Source organism: Centroberyx gerrardi, chromosome 14, assembly GCF_048128805.1.
Source record: "Centroberyx gerrardi isolate f3 chromosome 14, fCenGer3.hap1.cur.20231027, whole genome shotgun sequence".
NCBI classification, from domain to species: Eukaryota; Metazoa; Chordata; class Actinopteri; order Beryciformes; family Berycidae; genus Centroberyx; species Centroberyx gerrardi.
Window position 1 is genome coordinate 28,719,865 of NC_136010.1, and position 19,052 is coordinate 28,738,916.

The 19,052-nt window shown below is 40.0% G+C and overlaps 2 protein-coding genes across 2 annotated transcripts in view; both read right to left on the minus strand.

The window, feature by feature from the left end:
- The window catches only part of spen (spen family transcriptional repressor), a 28,124-nt gene extending 20,196 nt beyond the window's left edge, over positions 1-7,928 (minus strand). Inside the window, exons 1-2 of the mRNA XM_071916666.2 lie at positions 7,698-7,928; positions 4,641-4,961 (exon numbers count right to left, since the gene is read on the minus strand). Of these exons, the coding sequence (XP_071772767.2) occupies positions 4,641-4,961; positions 7,698-7,780 (404 nt within the window). The 5' untranslated portion in view covers positions 7,781-7,928. The remainder of the gene's footprint in view (positions 1-4,640; positions 4,962-7,697) is intronic.
- Positions 7,929-12,547: 4,619 nt separating this feature from the next.
- tmem82 (transmembrane protein 82) lies at positions 12,548-15,145 on the minus strand. Its single transcript, XM_071916718.2, has 5 exons — positions 15,061-15,145; positions 14,294-14,366; positions 13,951-14,152; positions 13,302-13,716; positions 12,548-12,831 (listed from the first exon to the last, which is right to left on the minus strand). Exons 1-5 carry the CDS (start codon positions 15,143-15,145, stop codon positions 12,548-12,550), a joined length of 1,059 nt encoding a protein of 352 aa, XP_071772819.2.
- Between the last annotated feature and the right edge of the window lie 3,907 nt (positions 15,146-19,052).

Genomic DNA, 19,052 nt, shown 5'->3' on the forward strand with positions numbered 1-19,052 from the left:
AACGCATTTCTTTAAAAATCACAAGCAACCTTTTCCAGTTAGTTCTATGACCGGGGTATTGTGCACACTTGCACATTTTTATAGGTTTCCTTGTGTAAGGTTTTTAAGTTCCATGGTTTTCACAACTTTCTAGTGCTGTACACATTCATAAGATTATGATTATCAGATAATTTGTTGCCACCGTTGTCAACGTGACAGACATGAACTGAGACTTGAATCTTTCATTGCTGCTGACCAAGCTGAAAACTCACACAAGTTTCCTAAAACGTAGCAGTGACTTGATAGTATAGTTAATGAACTAAACGTCAAACTAATTTTTTTCTCTCAGGGACAAGTTAAGGATTGCTTTCATGCAGTGTCTATGGACCTGCATTGAGGCCAACATTTAGGTAATTGTTGCTTGTACACAAGCACATCTAAAACCTTTCAATGGTTTTCAAAGCATTCCCAAAATAGGTCTTAGGGGATTCAAAATAAAGATCATGTGTGGATGGACTGTCTTATGGAACCAAAACAGTTATCAAAATGATAAAATGGCCTGAATCTTATTCATATATTGAGGAAACAAGTAATATGAATACTAACAGGAGGCTGTTGCCATTTCTAAAAAAATATGACACCGGTGTCTTCGTCTGCATCGTTTTTGATGTCCTGAAAGGTGTCTTGGTAAATGACCCATAAGATGACCTTCTTAAGGATACCCAACCTGCCCTTTACACTCGTCAAAATGCACACACACGGCTTTATTACTATACTTGGGAGGACTTTTGTAGACTACATTCATTCCCTAACCTTACCCCTCTCCTCTACATACCTAACCTTGACCTAATCCTAATTCTAATATTAGCCCTTGACTCAAGTCCTAACCCTAAACTATAGCCCCTTAAAAAGTAAGGACTGTCAAAATGTCTTCACTTTGGAGGATTTTCCACATATTTCTATCCTTGTGAGACCATTATTATTATTATTTATATTTTTTTTTTTATTTTTTTTTTACACTTTTTGGTTCAAGCAAAAATTAACAGTATTCACCAAATGGCACTAAATGATTGGATTTTAGGGATTACAGGGTCAGTTATTATATATGCATTTCATACCGAATTATCTGAATTTTGATCAGTGTAAAACATTTTATGTATATAGAACCTATAGAGTCTAACATTATTTCAGGTCATAGATAGAAGCATGGTCTTTTATTAAGTCTTTCCACCCAAAGACATGCCATTGTGCACTAGAACAAAAGACTGCATGCACATACTGATGTTAAGGATGAAACGGTTTAGGTGAAGCCCGAGTCCATTTCACTGCACTATACATAGGTACAGCAGGTCGGGGGGCAAATTCAATTTCAGCTTATTTGATTTAATCATTTGTGTGCAGGATTCATGAATATCATCTATGGCACAACAATGTCTGCTGTGAAATTGATGGATTACCTTGACCCCTAGATGCTCTCAAAAATGCTAATTTGGTAGCAGAGGCTCACTGCTCAATAGATAGCCTTCAATTTCACTTTACACAAAACAGATTTTTACATTATTCATGGAGCTTAAAAATAAATTCAGCTAGATTCTTTTGCCATAATTTCTCTCCGTGTTTGATTATTAGTCTGCGATAGTGCATGCTAAGCACGTCAACTGTTTTGGGATTATGTGAACAGCATAACTATAAGGAAGCATGCCAGAGCACATTCAAAAAGACGTCTTATGTGGTGCCTCGGTCATGAATGCAAGTAAAATATGCATTTTTTTATTCAAAGTGTCCATTTAAAAATGAGGAATGGTTTACTCTTTACTGTTTTCATGCAAAACAACAGTGTAGCTGTGTTTTTTGTGCTTTCATATCTGGCTGCCAGTTCATTTTTGAGATTCAAATTTTGAGACTGCACCCTATGACAGGTTTTACATTAGATCCCTGTCATTTGAGCTTGACTCGGCTCAGCTAAACAAAGGAGGCTGGAGAAAATGTAAAATTGCAAGGATGGAACCAAAGCTACTAACATGTGGCGAGATTAAACTAGAGGCTAAATATCATCTAATAGCAATCTGAAACCCTTTGACCTTGACACACCTTGAATTGGAAAGCAATCAAAGAAGTGCAAAAGTGAATTTGATTCCGCCTTAATTTGATAAGCATTAAATTCTGTCTCGCTGCTTTTAAAAAAGGCATTAGGAAAAATGTGCATTACGTTAATACAACACCACAGCCCCAATCTTCATGTTACATTAAGCCAGCCTTATATATATATATATATATATATATATATATATATATATATATATATATACACATATATATACATATACATATACATATACATATACATATATATATATATATATATATATATATATACACACATATATATATACATATACATATACACATCTCAACAGGGACATTTTTCACTTTGATCACTTGTCAGATGAAAAATGCCTGCAACATAGAACTATTCAGTATAGGGAGAGCAGAGGTTAGGAGCTGGGAGTGGGGGTAAGGTGAGAGGAGGAAAAAGGAAAACAATATAAAGGTAAGGTACAGATTCTGCATATAGACAAACAGGCAGTAATAACAGTCTATTTACCGGCTACTTCGGTTAGTGGGGAAAATGGAGAGAGACAGGGGTTCAAACTAGGGGGTTAGAGAGAACAGCTAAAATACACAGGGCAGGACATACCAACCTTTTGAGAGAGTGGTAACTTGACCTATAATTCCAAATACAATCTAGGGAGATAGAACTTTGTGAGCAAAAAGAAAAAAAAAATGGGCAAAAAATGTTGAGTGGGGGTAAAAACTGAAGCAAAATTGTTCATGTTAGAAAATGTAATCCTCATCGGCATGGCAGGGGACCTCAGGTGCATGGATGAGATGGTGTAGAAATTTTAATTAAAATAAATCAAACAAACTAGGCCTTGTCCTGATCCAGCTTCATATTTTGTACGTTGGGAAAAAAAAGCCAGTAGCAGTCCAAACATCCATCCAAAAATAAATGTGGAAATGTACAAATATACTATCGACGTTGCTCTTTGAGTCCAGTAAAATAAAGAAATGGTATCCAGGAGTCCATCTTCATAAGTGATGCTCCATTGATTCCCCAACACCAATGAATCTGTAGAGGAGACGCTGGTGGGAAAATTAAATCTTCCATCTTCATTTGTAAAAGTCCTGCACATTCCACTTTGATCGCGCAGTGCACAGTGGTGAAATAGTCCAATTCCATCGACAGAGGGGAAACAAATCTGGCCAAGACAGATTTAGAAGGAAGGTGATGTCTCTTACTAGTAATCCAGATTCTTGCTCCTTTTCTGCACTGTATTCATTCCCAGGGGAAAAATATTCATGGCAGTTTTGAAGCTCGTGGATGTTCATGTCTGTAGTCTATCCATGATTCTCCTTCACCAGTGACCCGCACGCAGTCCAAACCTAGGCTAAGTCAGTGAACAGATTTTAAATACAGTTCACAGGCACGATATAGACTTCGGACTCTGACTGCAATTGTATCCAAGGACTGTTAGTTATAGTTCCACATTCAGGAAAGGGTGAGGTAATCCACAGACAAGAGGCAAGTAATCTCCAGTGGCATTGATGGCACCATTTTCCAGTCTCAAATTTCCAGCATGCTTCTTTGATTTGTACGATCCAAACATAGTCCGTGTTCATCCACGTCGAATGCTGAATGTGCAAGTCTCAGTGGTTCAAAAGTAAAAAATTATCTCCAGAAAAATCATCATGAAGTAAAGAAGAAAAAAAAAGTAATTTGCTCACGGTTTGTTGGATCACCAGTAGAGGTCTCCCAGCACTCAGTGTAATGCCCTGATCTCAGACATAATCCCAAACAAAACCAAAAAAAAAAGAAAGAAAAAACAACCCATACCTTTAGAATGATAGAATATCCTTTGGATGTCTGGCCGGTATTAATCCAACAGGGGGGGGATACATATCCTGGGTAGGTTATCCACATGACTCCAGACCACGAGAGGAGTGAACACCTCCAGGAGGGGTGCACCATAATTGAAAACCCAATTTGACTAATCCAAACAATAGTTGGCATGTCTTAAAATGTGTAAATGTGTGCTCTTGGTTGTTTTGTTACGTGAGAATAAAAAGGGTGACATATTAATCCACCGAGCGGGGCACGGTAACTCCAGATTAGGGGAATCCCAGGGATGGCCGCTGGACCACTCTCTCTCTTTCTCTCTCTCCCTTCCTCTCTCTCTCCAGCAATCTCCAATAATCCTGGGAAATTTTTACGATATCCAATATTTGCCCCGTATTTTCCGCAAATGTTATATCCACCTCACAGAGATGTTTAAACTCACAAAGATAATCCCCAACAGCCATTTACACTATTGACTATTCATATAAGTGACAGATACATTTGTGTGCAGAATGTACAAAACATGCTCTCATTTACGGTATATCTCGGTGTCTACCTGCAAGCATGAATCCAAGAGCGATGGCGACGCTCTGAGGACTTTAGAGGGGATGCCTAAAAGATTTAATTCCTGAGCATGAACTCTCTTTTCTCCTCTTTAACCCCCAAACAAGTAAATGAACAGATGGTGGAAAGATGCTTGGGGGTAAGGTGTTTACCAGAAACCAAGGTCCCCCCTGCCTTCAGAGAAACTTTGTCCACTTACCCGTCTAGTCTGCGTTCATAGCGTCCATCTCTGCTGTGGAGCGACGCAGGGGGCCCGTACACCGGCCCCCCTGCCGCCCTTGTGAACCCTGATACATCCCGGCCACGAGAGCCTAAGGACAGACTATCGTCCAGCCCCCGCGCGGCACTAGGAATCGTGCCGGGCTCATTGTAATCAGTGCGCAGGTCTCTGTCCCCCATCTTGTTGATAGCATTGTGAGCCTTCTGAGCACTTTTAATGTCCACAAAATCCACAAAGGCCGCAACTCCACCTTCTGACCCCCGCTTAGGGAGGACCTTGACACTCTCCACCCGTCCATATCTACAGAGGGAACAATGGAAGCAAAACAAGATGATCAGCAGGTTTTACACAGCTGCTTTGTTACATCTCTGATTTTAACATCTCTGATTGTCCAAGCACGGTTTTCAAATTGAGTTCTTAGTTAAAATGAATGCAGTTGTTCTCATAACACCTTTTTCACCTTGCACAGTGATGGGTGAATTGATGTCATGGGGGGGGGGGGGGGGGGGGAGGATTCTGCAAAGCAGAGAGACGTGGCTTTGCTAGTGATTTATTACTCTCTGGTACTTTCTTGCAAGGCAACAGTAACCCAGCAACTGGACTTGAAACACTGGCACATTGCATGTTAATAAATACATTTCCCAACAATGCCTGGAGTATTTTCCTGAGGGGGAGGTGCTCTTTTATGCTACTGAAAAGCATTCATACGAGGTTTGAGTAGCATAGAAGGAGACGCGACATTTCCTGGTTTGCTGTTTGTGGGTTTCCAGAGTCCAGATGCATTATGCATGTTTAGGCTTCCTTCTGTTCAAGTGTAAGCAAAGCCATTTTGGTGCAATTTAGCATCTTTTAATATACATATACCATAATTTTCCCAATTGGAAAAAGCAGTGCCTTGCCTAACATTTACTTTTTTTTTTTAATGATGTAGATGAGGGCATGCCTTCCATTGTTTAGTTAATAAGCCTATAAATGAGCAAATAACCTCATTAAGTGATGGGTGTAATGACTGATGGGTAGTCTATTCATTTATATTTACAAGCTTTATAAGATATATAATTACAAAGCCTACTAGCACATTCATTTGTTATGGGTTTTTTTTTACCCCAAGAAGCCATGGGGATGAAAAACTGTCTTTCGGGAGGATATTTTCGCTGTCCGAGAGAGACAGTAGGGTGCCCATAAATATATTGGTATGCCAGTTCCCAACATTGAATAGCCTCCGACGCCATTTTAGAAAAGCTGTTCACACTGCTTACTCATTCTGCCGTCCCCCATCTTCAATGACTTCTATCACACATTGGGCTGTCATGCACCTGCATACTCTGACTACCTCTGGTTAACATCGGAGCTGAGGTGGCAGGCTGAAAAGGGCTCCCCGACACGGTTTCCCACCGCTATTCCCACAGCCTACAACATACTGCCAGTCATCATTCCCCAAACTTGGGCACCTTATAACATAGGCGAATGTAAATAAAAAGGTAATAGGTAGCCTATTAAGTGTTTTGCAGGGTTGCATGGCTAGATAAGCGCCACGGCTCCTCAATATTTGCAGCTCGAGACTCGAGACACAGTATCCCTCTACCGTAAACAATAACGAGAGCAAGAGGGTGCAATGGATCAAATTAATGTCAGTTTATATTTTGGAAACCGTATGTTGGAGGGTATGCTGCGGGACAAACGTGCATTTCGACTCATATTGTGCTAGACAGACCGCGTGTATGATTTATGTTAGTTAATTGGCAGCTTATGTTCGATTTGGCGACGCATAACATACCACTGGAAAGGGTAGCGTACCAATATAGGTGAGCTATGATGTTTTTCAGCAGACTATTCTCCTGCACATATGGACGGAGAGGCGGGCTGCTTTTTCCTTGACAGCCGAGCAACGAGAGGCGAGAGCGCGCAGAGAACCGTGACAAGCCACACAAAAATGCATATTTACATTTTTTCTCCGGTTCAACAAAGAAAACAAAGAGGTTAAAGACGGTGCATGCTCCCACTCCGCTTCGGCAGCCTAACATTTAGCACAAGCTGAGCTCAATTAAAAAAACCTCAACTAATGAAATGGTTAATAACGATTTATGTTGCTTGCTTTTATTAAAATCAGATCAGTTACGCTTAAGGCTAAGCAATTCGGCAGCTGGGGCAAAGAGTATTGTTACCATGTAGCAAAGACAATTAGTATGTCTATTTACTTTCGCACACAAGTAATCTACGATGTTACAATGTTGCATATCGGTAACACACTGCACGCTGTTCAATCGCAGCCAGTTTGCAACAATGTTGCCGCGAGGATGGCGGCGTGATGTCGCGTCACCTTTGATGTTTCATTGAATTGTATTAGATAAAAAAAAAAAAAAAAGCTGGTTGTTGCAACCGCTTTGTTACGGCACTTTGATGCGCATTCAAGTAGGCTAATTAACCACAGTTTGTTGCCAGAAGTGCACATGTGTCGAAGGAAGCCGTGACCCGAGCTGACAAACTCACAGAAAGTCAAGTGAAACACCGGCTCCCGGTTTTGCTGAAGCACTAGAAAACACTCATGGTTACACTGCAAGCATACTTGCAAAGACGCAGGCAATTAAATGCACAGCTTGTGTAAAAGCTACAGGGAGCAGCAGCCCAGGTAGGCTGAAGTTTGTTTACACTGACGGTGTACTGGCGTCTACTCTACTGAAAAGGTTGTTCCTCGGTTACCTGGTGGGAAAGGTCCTTAAAACAGCCACACCACGAAAAAGGACAGGTTATGTAGTGTATCGACAAGTTATGACCTACAAGTTTGTAACCGTGCCAAAATGCCAAAACCATATGCCAGCTAGCTGGGTGGTTGAGGTGTGCTAGCCGTTTCTTCTCAGCTCAAACCCAGTGCAGTGTTGTTGGTTACAGAGAGCTGTCAGCACAGTTGCCAAATGGCACTTGGCTACAGGGGAACCTCCTGCTTCATCCTGACTTCAGTAAATGTGACACAACAGAGATGCTGGCCGTGGACTCGTTGTTACATTAGCAAATCACACGCCGCTCATTTTTACTCACCGCTTGAAGTGCTCAATGATTTTCTCCTCTCGTACATTTTCGGGTAAATTTCCCACCCATAAATGTCTGGTTTCCCGGACCATACTGTGTGCTCCTGTCCCCCGATCATACAGATGAGTTTGCTATGTCAGTTTCTTCCCGTGCAAAATAGAAAAGGTTTGCAAAATAAACGCCGGACCAAAAATACTCCGCGCAAATCATTGACTGCTCGTTGTGACCCAATGTAAACCATTAGGTTGGATCCCCGCACGCTGTTTGATACTCTTCACTGTTAAAGCGCGATCTGGCACCTCGTGAACGCGCTCCGAACTGTTCCCGTGACTAGGCGCGTCCCTGACACCATGCGACCTTTGGGTGTCGAAAGAAAGCTTGTAGCTTCCTAAAAAGATGCAGCAACTTCGCTCGTAATGAGAGGCACACCGCGCAGGCGTAGCTTTGTGTGTGAACTTTTTTTTCCCCCGATGAGATAGTCTTTCCTCTGTGCGCATGTGTGAGAAAACCCCTGGTTGAATGTTGGTGCTTTGACATCTGAGAAGCTTTGACTCACAGGAGGATCCCATGGGTGTCAGACGGGTATGGCAAGGGGAAGCACTTTACATGAGTCCAAATTTGATTTTATAGTATTAAATCATTATAATGGAGAGCAAAGATAAAGCAAAAATAACCAAAAAATATATTTGGAAGCCATATCTAAAAAAAAATCACATATGGGGAGCATTCAGGACCAATGTTCCTTATAAACTGATAGTTTGGTGACCTATTGTCACATTGACTAAATATCTTATTAGTCACCAGTAATTGCTCCACTTGTCTCCAGACATGTAGTCAACATAAGTAGGTTTATAAGCTTTGGTGGCAAATAATATGAGATGCAGGGATTTTGCCATACATTAGGGTTAAGTGAGTTGACTCCCCTTGAAGATCCTTTCACAAGTGATCATTCTGAAAGCTACTTACACTGAAGCATAAAAACTTTATGTTGAGGATCTTGAAGACGCATAAAGAGGGAACTTAGGAACTGTAGGAAACAGGAAAATAAAGGCCTACTCTAAGCAAATCTGAGCCAATTATATTTTGACCTGATAGACCTGAGTAAAGCAATATGCTGTGACTTTCCAGGGATAAATGGTAGGTAGACTACATAGAGTCAATTTCTCATTTATTATCAACGGATTAGTTCTCTGAAGTCAATGGAGCAGCTACATGATTCTGCAAATCCAGATGACAGAACAGATTACAGTCTAGACTCTGGTTTCTAGTTTTGAGTGAAAGGTTCCTATATTCAGAATTATTGATGGGACATGAATTCATATATTGAATTACAAGCCTATTCCTGTATTAGTGTGTGTTTGATTGGGAAATGAGGGGATCCAAAATCATATTGGATGTGACCTTTAAGAGCATGACCAAAACAGAACTAAGATTTAGGACTATTTTCCTGGACACATCCCACTCCTGTAGATCCCCCTTGGCAGTTTGACAATCCCTATAACATTCAGACCAGGTCTAGGATTTCATATCTTGATTGTCTGTTTGGATTAATTTGTCCTATTAAAACCACTGAAAGTAACAGAGATCCCATTAAAAATTAAATAGGGTAACTCCCAAGAAATAAGGGAGGATTGGCAGCTGTGGGATTGACACATGTCTGGGAAATTGGTCCTATGAGGAAAGCTTTCAATCAAACCAAATCCCTTTTACATGTCACTGGGCTGAAGATATTCAGAAGAAGAAACAAGTCCCTCACTCACAAAACTCTGATAAGAAGATACTTTAGTATTTTTTGAACAATACATTGTTTGATGGGCTATCAGCTAAAATCACTGACAGAAAATCTGATTCAAGATGCAATATGTTCATTCAAGTGTTGGGATGCAAGACTTTGACTTTGACTGACTCAATCATCACAATGTTGATGATTATGAGGATTATGATTTGTCTTGACATTTTTCAGTGGCGACTGTCTGTTGTCTGTCTTATGTTTTTGCTTTTAATATAGGCTATGCTGCAAAAGCAATTGCCCATTGGGACAAATAAAGCTGAACCTTGAACTTGTATTTCAATTAAGTTACTAGGACAAATTGGAGTGGAGGCTACTAAGTCAAGAACTTTGACCTGATTTGAGTTCTCTTTTAAGCTAATCAGTAACATGAGCAATCAGGCGCATGTCCAAAAGTCCAAGAGACTGTCCAAGGTGATACACAGTGATGTAGTGGTAAATAAAAAGGTGGATAAACTATGAGCTCCAACTGTGATCATCATCAGCACAAGCATTCATTTATGTATTTTTCCTTAAAAGACGCTATCCTCATAAAACTTAAATTGGTTTGATAGTACATGTTTACACCATGAAGTCATTACAATTAATGTCAACCTAAAAAGGTGGTAAACTCTATTCTGTAAACAAAAAGGCAAGTAAACTGAGTTTAGGTATATTTACCCTTCACTACATCACTGGTAATAAGACACTTTTTTGCCCATTACCCATTTTATGCCATCACTAAGAGCTGAATGTGACAGTATATGAAAGGATGAGGATTCAAAGCAGTTAAATCTACTAGAATAAAAAGTTTTAATGGAAATTTTGGTCAGAGAACATAGTTCTATTATTACATTATTATTATACTATTATACTACATTAAAAATCGAACTGCGCATGCGTTAAACTGCGGTAACAGGGGCACTGCAAAACTCCAGACTACGCATGCGTACAGCCTGCCTATCAGATGTGCGTAGAAAAGTCTGGAAACCCCTATCCAATAACACAGAGGAGGCGACAAGTTTCCAGTCATTTCAATGGCCATTTTTACAACAGTCGGGCGCTGCTGGAAACAACCTCCCTTTCTCTACCGAATTCCTCCTGAATTGGAACCGTATTCAATAAAACATCCAATAATCTTATGGGATAGTACAATTTCGTACTGTGGTGGAAACGACTAGACACCAAAACTAAATTTCCTCTTCAAGTGATTCCCAGCCCTGGATTATTATCTTGGAAATTGGACTATCAGGCTAATGTAGCCCACTGTAATTTCACACGCCTTTTTTGACATGGAATAATGACGGAATTCATATTAAAAAACCTCTGATGGAATATGCTCCTGTCAGTTCACAGCTTTCAATAAAGATATACCAAATGGGCATAATACCAGCGTCAAAATGTGGATTAAATTTGATGTGGGGGTGGTCGGGGATACAAGCTAGAGCAGATTTGCACAAGAAGTAAGGCTTTTACTTCGACTGTATTGTAATGGGGAGGGTAACATGAAGCCAGATAAGTGTAGAATCTCTTTTAAAAGGCTTCTGTATGTTTTCAGGTTAATTCAATTTCAGTAAGCAAACACGGACCGTTGATAAAGGCTATTCGGGGTTTTAAATGTCTCTTTGGCCAAAATTGGTTTGAATACAGGCTAACGGCAGGTTAAAGCTAAGTAAGCTAGCCTTTTCTTTGTCTAACGCCATTTTGTGTGACTTTACAGCACTAACATTGTCGTCAGCCATTTTGCCTTTTCTTTTCAAATTGACGAGTCTCTGAGGGCCACGACAAAAACAGACTGACATTTATAGGCCTATAGGTTGTGTGGAAATGGGTGAGCCAGTAATGATAATGATGTAAAGATTATTGTCATTAGCCACTGAATGAGCTGGTGGAGGTGAAGTTACTGCCTTGCATCTATTTGTAACCTTTTACAGCCAAAACGGCTACTGCATAACAAATATGATACATTGTGTCCGTCTGCTAAGTGTTTTTTTCCCTCTGCATTCTCAGTGCATTTCTGTCATCTCTGCTCATGCAACACCACTATAGATTTGTTTTAGGGTCAAATTAAAAGCTCCAATTGTGTAAAGTATTTTTAATCACAATATGCAATGCTTCATTATATAATTGTTAACAAATTAATGTTAGTCACCACCAAAGCTTTGCAGGTAAAATCTGTCACGTGGATGTTTAATAAAAAAAAAAAATGCCATTACATTATACATGTAAAAGTTTACTTGTTGATAAAAGCCTAAATAATAGGACATAAATACATAGATGTAAATTAGCTTATCCCATATCAAAAACAGTCCGGCTGCATTTTTAATCCCCAGAATGGTTAACTCTGCTGCTCTTTCCCTTGTGTCCGTGGTCTTCGTCGGTGTTCTCCTCTCATGTAGTCTCTATAATCCTCCTCTTCATCCTACGCACACAAAAACATCACATATCCAATGTATGACATAACCTGATAGATGACAGTAGGCCTATATATAACCCAGTTGCTGGCCTGCAATAGTAGTCAGAATATCTGCAGACATCATTTCCCTAAGTCTATCATCTTACAGTATGATAATACTAATACTATAATATTGAGCAGTTGTCTGGTCTTTTAACTTGGCTAAACGGATAAGGTTTGCTCCAGGGATGTCTTGAAGGGTAAACCCACTGAAATTCATTACCCATCTTTTTATCTGCAGAATAGATTTTACCCACTTATTAAGTCTGACATAAACCTTAATGTCATAAATTCATAGCGTACATCATTGTAAGTAGTTTCAAACTGATTTAAGTAATGAGGATTGGGCCTTTTAAGGAAAGTCGTAAATTAATGCTTGGCTGAAAATATATATGATATTGGCGGCCTTATGATGATCACTGACTTGAGGTCATAGTTTACCCACCTTTTTATTTGCCACTACTGCTTTGTGTTTTGGTGAAACTACTAAATCAGGTATAAGTACAACTCAATATAAGAAGTAGGCTCTATATTTTGAATCATAGAATACTGTGACCTGAATCTGTCTTGGGGGTCTTAAACCTTTTCCACCTGGGATACAAATTTGAGAAGTTCAGCCTCATCTTGGGACCCAGTCTAATGAACACATCGATATTGTGCCCCAGTTTCGGGTCCCGATGGGACAGAAAGTGCTCTCGGCCCTGTGCGCTGCTTCCAGGGAGACTCACCGACCTGTGAGGATGCGGCATCCAGCAGATCCTTGGTGGGGATTAGACAGCTGGCCTCACCCAGGAAACACATCAGGATGTGGAGCACGTCCGCCCAGCGTCCAACGGTCAGCATCAGGACCATCAGACCCCCGAGACGCACCACCACTGTGTTGAGGACGGCCTGGCCGGTGGGCCGCCGGTGCTGCTCCTCTGCCAGAAGAACCAGCGGCACGAGATGGAACGGTCACCAGAGGAAAGACAGATAGCTTTGGTTAGCCTTTAAGAGAATGTGAATGATCCCTGTTGTCTGGGAGTCCTAGCTACCGTTGATGCCTGCTACATTGTCTAGGAAAAGTTACACAGCACATTGCAGGTCTTAATAATTGTTGAGACATCAGGATGCTCGAATTAATGATGATAGACACATGTTGCATGATGTTTTGAGTCAAGACCCCCATCAGAGGGAGACAACAAACTGATGAACAATGGAACAATTTCTTCTCCACTCACAAGAGGGGTCCATACTATCAAATTGTCACAGGCCATGGGATTATTAATAGAGCTCCTGCCCAGATGGGTCAATGATGTCAAATATCTGTCTTGTGAGCACTGTACCAAAACCTCTGACATAAGCTATGAGTTTCCTGTAGCCTAGTTTTCGCCATACATGTGTGTCTCACCCTGCATGTACACCACCAGCAGCGTGTAGCAGATAGTCAATGGTGTCCAAAACCTGAGGGCCTCTGTTGCAGAGAGGAAATGTTTATTGATGATTGATACAGCGGCTACCACAGCCACAGAGAAGGTAATGACCAGGGTCCTGCACAGCACGGGCAGCAGGGAGCGGCCTGAGGAGAGCAGGCTGATGCAGACACCGCAGTAGCGCTGCGAGCTGTGGAGTTTGTACAGAGCCAAGACATGGTGCAGCAGGCGTGTGGCCTGCTTGGCCAGGAACCAGCTGAGCGCCGCCGCCAGGAGCAGGCATAGCCAACGCTGCGGCGCCCCCTCATGGAGGAAGTGCAGGCTGCAGCTTAGGGCACAGCCCAGAGAGAACTGGCACTGGACCAGCAGCTGCTGCAGAAACCTCCCGGACTCCTGGTGGATTAGAGGAGTAGAGGGGGAATTGAAGGGTGAATCTAAACAAATGAAAGGAAGATGTTCTGTATAATGAATGTCAAGAGTCACCGCGATGCGACAAAACCCAGAACTGAGTTGAGTAAAATTGAGAAGTAGAAGCAAAATGAGACCGACACGAACAAATCAGGAGATACTGGTTAGTGCAATGGGAAGATTTTTTTTTTAGAGATGATCCTGTTGTTAGTTGCTTACTGGTCCAGCTGTAGCCCAAGCAGAGACAGCTCGAAGAGAAAATTCTAGTACCACGAGGGAGGCCACGCGGGAGCCCACTACAGCCAGCAGCCCCATCAAAAACAAAAACTGGAGCATCCCACCCAGTCCACTTTTAGGTCTGCTTTGATGTCTGGGTGTCCTCTGGCTTGACGCGTCTTTACTGCTGCTGTCATCACTCGAGCTGTGGGTTGAGGGAAAGAGAAAGAAAGTAACAAATGAAAGTAAACTGTGAAATCTTGTAACTTGACATCCTAGTCAGGTCAGGTAACACAAATAAACATCAAAATCATCTTCATGTATGTATCAAAATCCATTTCCTCACCTCTCAGCCTCTAAAAATAAGTGTACTCTCATCAGGTTACATAGCACAGAGATCCCACATGCGCCTACCAGTCCTGCAGGTCAGATAACATTTTCATCACTAATGTAAGCTATTTTTATTGAGTTGCCTCTTAGCTAAAGGCTCTGAGGGAGTTCCCTTTGGTAAGCAGTTACGCAGTGGAGAGCTGGGGCTTTTATTTTGAAGGGTAAGAACGGAAGTGGTGAGTGTGTGGTGGGCTGTGTTTGACTCGCTGGGAAGGGATAAAGAGTTGGCGTCTTGTTCAGATGACGGAGCCTCCGTGTTTTTATTTTATAACCTGCTGAAGTATAGGCGCAACACATAACCCTCGGCTACATTGGTGTAACCGCTGCCACCAATGTAGCCGAGGGTTATGTGTTGCGCCTATAGGCTACTTCTGCAGGTTATAAAATAAAAACACGGAGGCTCCGTCATCTGAACAAGACGCCAACTCTTTATTCCTTCCCAGCGAGTCAAACACAGCCCACCACACACTTACCACTTCCGTTCTTACCCTTCAAAATAAAAGCCCCAGATCTCCACTGCGTAACTGCTTACCAAAGGGAACTCCCTCAGAGCCTTTAGCTAAGAGGCAACTCAATAAAAATAGCTTACACTAACAATAACACACTCCAGTCACTTATACAGTTGAGAAATAGCCTGCTGCATAACTGGGAGCCTATAGGTTATTATAAATATTGTATAGTCCTACCCAAACTGCAGAGAAAAGGAACGGAGCATGAACTTACCTTGAAGTAAACTATCCAGTGGATTTGCATCCAGAGTCAGCCACTCCGGTAAAGCAGGAAGAAACGACATAATGAAAGATAACATTGTACTACCTCTGGCTTTTTAAACAAAAAAAGTAAATTCAATTTGAATGTTACACTGTTATAGCAATAAATTGTGCCATCGCACAATCAATACACATATTTCGTGATTATTCCAGATCGGTTTATATAGTGCGGAGTATTTATCAGCTCTTTCGTTGTTTATTTCCGTTGGCTTAGCATTGAGCTTTGCCCTCTCAGAAGCCTGCTCTGTGTCCCGTACCAAAGGTCATTTGACGGTTTCAGTGGAGCCGAGGTCCTCAGCAGCCTGAGTCATAACAATATGGAGGATATTGCGCCATAGTTAAGACATTGCACTCTAAAATGATGGAAGATATCAGTTGTGCTCTCTAGCAGTCCACAAGCTAGAACATTTTCGTTGATTAGGACTTTCTCAGCCCTTGTGCATTTATTGAAAGATTACCTTCAAAATGAACCCAGTGCAATATTTTAGTGCTTATAGGATGTTTTATCATTCATTTCCTAAAAAGCACTAGTCACTAGTGCTCTTTTTTTTTTGTCACTATTCTATTCTATTAGTTAGTCACCTTTTATGTTCTTCCTAGTAAAATAAAATAAGCAGTTTTCTTAATTGAATCCTACAGGGCTACACATTTTAGATAACCTTTCATTACTCAATAGTCACTATTTAGATAGATAGATAGATAGATAGATAGATAGATAGATGTACTTTATTAATCCCCGGGGGGAAATTTGGGTGTCACCCAGCAGCATTACATAAAAAACATAGAGCATTAACAAACAATACAAACAACAAAACAATAACAAATACAGACAATCCCACACAGCAGGACAAAGAAGGTAATATAGGTAGGCCTATATAAAAACCAAATGTCACTATCTCATTATCATTGGATGCAAACAGGCTACAGCCATATTCTTCACATTCAGTTTTCTGTATTCCCTACAGACACTCGTTAAAACATCTAATAGCAGCAGGAATAAAGGAGCGCCTAAACCTAAACCTTGAGTCTCTAATCCAGTTCTACTCGTTGTATTCTTAGTTACTAGTAACTAGTAATCACTATTTCCTATTCTACTTTTTACTTGCCACTATTTTGCTGTTACTAGTTATTATTAAACAGTGACTAGCAGTATTTTGATGACTTCTAGTTTGGGGTGGTGATTTTAATTGTGTTCTGGATGTAAAATTGGATAGATCTTCTCAAAGTAAATATGCATTACCTAATATGTCAACAGCTTTGGCAAACAGTACAAGAAACTTAGGAATTGATGAAGTTTGGAGAACACTTCATCCCGAGGAGGTAGCATTCTCCTTCTACTCTCATGTGCACAACTCTTATTCAAGAATAGATTTCTTCTTTACCCCAGTCAATTATATTTCAAAAATTACAAACTGCTCTTACCACGCTAGGATTCTTTCAGATCACTCTGCATTGAGTTTTGAAATAGAATTTGAAAAGTTACCACCAAATCCAAAACCATGGAGATTTAATATTACATTACTCTCAAAAGAGGAATTTACAACTTATATTAATACTCATTTAGAAACCTTTATTGAGGTACACCAAAATAGCTCAGGATGTCCATTGATAATATGGGACACACTTAAGGCCTATATTAGAGGGTGTGTAATAGCTTTTTCCTCATCTTTGAAAAAGAAAACAAAGAATGAGCTGAAATGCATTGAACATGATATAATTAGTATGGAGAGGCAACATTGTTTAACTAATGATCCTCATATTTTATTGCAGATAGATGATCTTAAGATGAAATATAATTCTATTAATACATATGCTAGTGAACTTGCACTGACAAAATCAAAACTATTTTACGTAGAACAAGGTGAAATGGCAGGCAAATTACTAGCTAGGCAGATAAAAAAGGAATCAGAAGACAGAACAATTCTTAAGATTAAAAAACAAGATGGATGCATTACAATGGACCCTCTTCAGATTAATGATGCATTTAAATCATATTACATTGAACTCTGTACATCTACCTCACAATATGAACCGGATAGGTGTAAATCCTTTTTAGATAACATTTCATTGCCTACTTTAACACAAGTGGATAGAGTACGTTTAGAACAAGATATATCCTCAGAAGAACTCCTGTCTGCTATGGCTACACTTCAAAATGGTAAAGCTCCTGGTTTAGACGGCCTTCCAATCGAGTTTTATAGACACTTTTCAAATTATTTATTGCCTCTTTTTCTTTCCATAATCAATGCTTGCTTTAGCAAAGGTTTTCTCCCTCAGTCTTTATGTATGGCTACCATTATCCTACTCCAAAAGAAAGATAAAGATCCTCTCCAGTGCGCCTCCTATAGGCCAATTTCAATTCTTAATGCAGATTATATAATCATTGCTAAAGTCCTTGCTTTACGGCTTGAGAAAGTTTTACCTAGTCTTATTCATTTAGACCAAACCGGGTTTGTTCATGGTCGTATTTCTACTGATAATTTACGCAGGTACTTTGATATTCTTTACCATACTAATTAACTTAATTCCCAGAATGTTATTCTCTCAGTCGATGCTGAAAAAGCATTCGACAGAGTTGAATGGAAATACCTTATGTCTGTCCTTAGAAGATTCAATTTTGGTTTTAAATTTTGTTACTGGGTACAAATTCTTTACAGTTCTCCTATGGCTATTGTTAAAACAAATATCAACTATTCTAAACCCTTCCTGCTTTCAAGAGGCACAAGACAAGGTTGCCCAACGTCACCTGCACTGCTTGCCATTGCTATCGAACCGTTAGCTGCAATGATTAGATCTCATGAATACATTAAAGGTGTTAAGATTGGGAAGGAGGAACATCTTATATCTTTGTATGCTGACGATATCTTGTTGTATCTTCATGACCCTGTAAACTCAATACCGTTTATGTTATCTTTAATTGAAAATTTTGGGAAGTTATCAGGATACAAAGTTAACTGGGATAAAACGGAGATAATGCCAATTTCCAACTTTGACTATACACCACTGAAGAATCAACTCAATTGGAACTGGTCCATTAAATGTATTAAGTACTTAGGTTTGTTCATTCCTAGAAAATCGGAAGACTCTTTTAGTTTGAATTACCTTCCAGCAGTTAATAAAATATCGGAGGATTTAAAGAGAATTGGTCAGTTTCCCATTTCTCTTATGGGTAGAGTCAACATAGTTAAAATGTCTGTTTTGCCTAACTTTTTATATTTATTTCAAAATCTTCCAACTATACCGCCACAATCATTTTTTAAAAGGGTCCGGAGTCTGCTGTCTTCCTTTATTTGGAACAACAAATCCCCACGAGTTCGGATGCCAGTGTTGTATTTACCATATGAAACTGGTGGCCTGAAGCTTCCCAACTTTTATTATTATTTTTTGTCAGCTCAATTTACTCAGATTAAACAATGGTTTTTAAATACTTCATGCTCATGGAAAAGAATAGAATCCTTGGATATTTACCCATACAACTTGGAACATCTACCATACATTGATTTCAGAGAAGTGGATAAAATCACCCAGAACCCTGTTATACTAAATAGCCTCCGTATCTGGAAATTGTCCCATAAATTGTTAGGTTACAACAACCCTCTTTCCCCTTTCTCCCCAGTTTGGAAAAATCCAAGTCTCTCATGTTGTAAAGATGACACGTTCAAACCTTGGTATGATAAAGGTATAAGGGAAATCTCTCACCTGTTTGAAAATGGGACCTTTCTCTCATTTGCTCAATTTCAACATAAATATGGAGTTCCCTCTTCCCATTTATTTAGATTTTTTCAAATAAGACATTTAGTAAATACTGAGCAAGAACCTAAACCATCAAAAATTGATGTCATATTAAACAATAGGGAAAAGAACAGAAAAAAGTTATCTCAAAGATTTATAATGCCCTTATTGAAAGTTCAATGGTAAATACAGTTTATTTAAGACAGAAGTGGG

What these genes read in the sequence shown, in the direction of transcription:
- tmem82 (XM_071916718.2), bottom strand. Translation starts at nt 15,145, where the DNA reads ATGTTATCTTTCATTATGTCGTTTCTTCCTGCTTTACCGGAGTGGCTG. An exon ending in ACTGGATAGTTTACTTCAAG is followed by an intron (nt 14,367 to 15,060) that starts GTAAGTTCATGC and finishes TCTGACCTGCAG; the next exon opens with GACTGGTAGGCGCATGTGGG. An exon ending in CTTGGGCTACAGCTGGACCA is followed by an intron (nt 13,717 to 13,950) that starts GTAAGCAACTAA and finishes CTAATCCACCAG; the next exon opens with GAGTCCGGGAGGTTTCTGCA.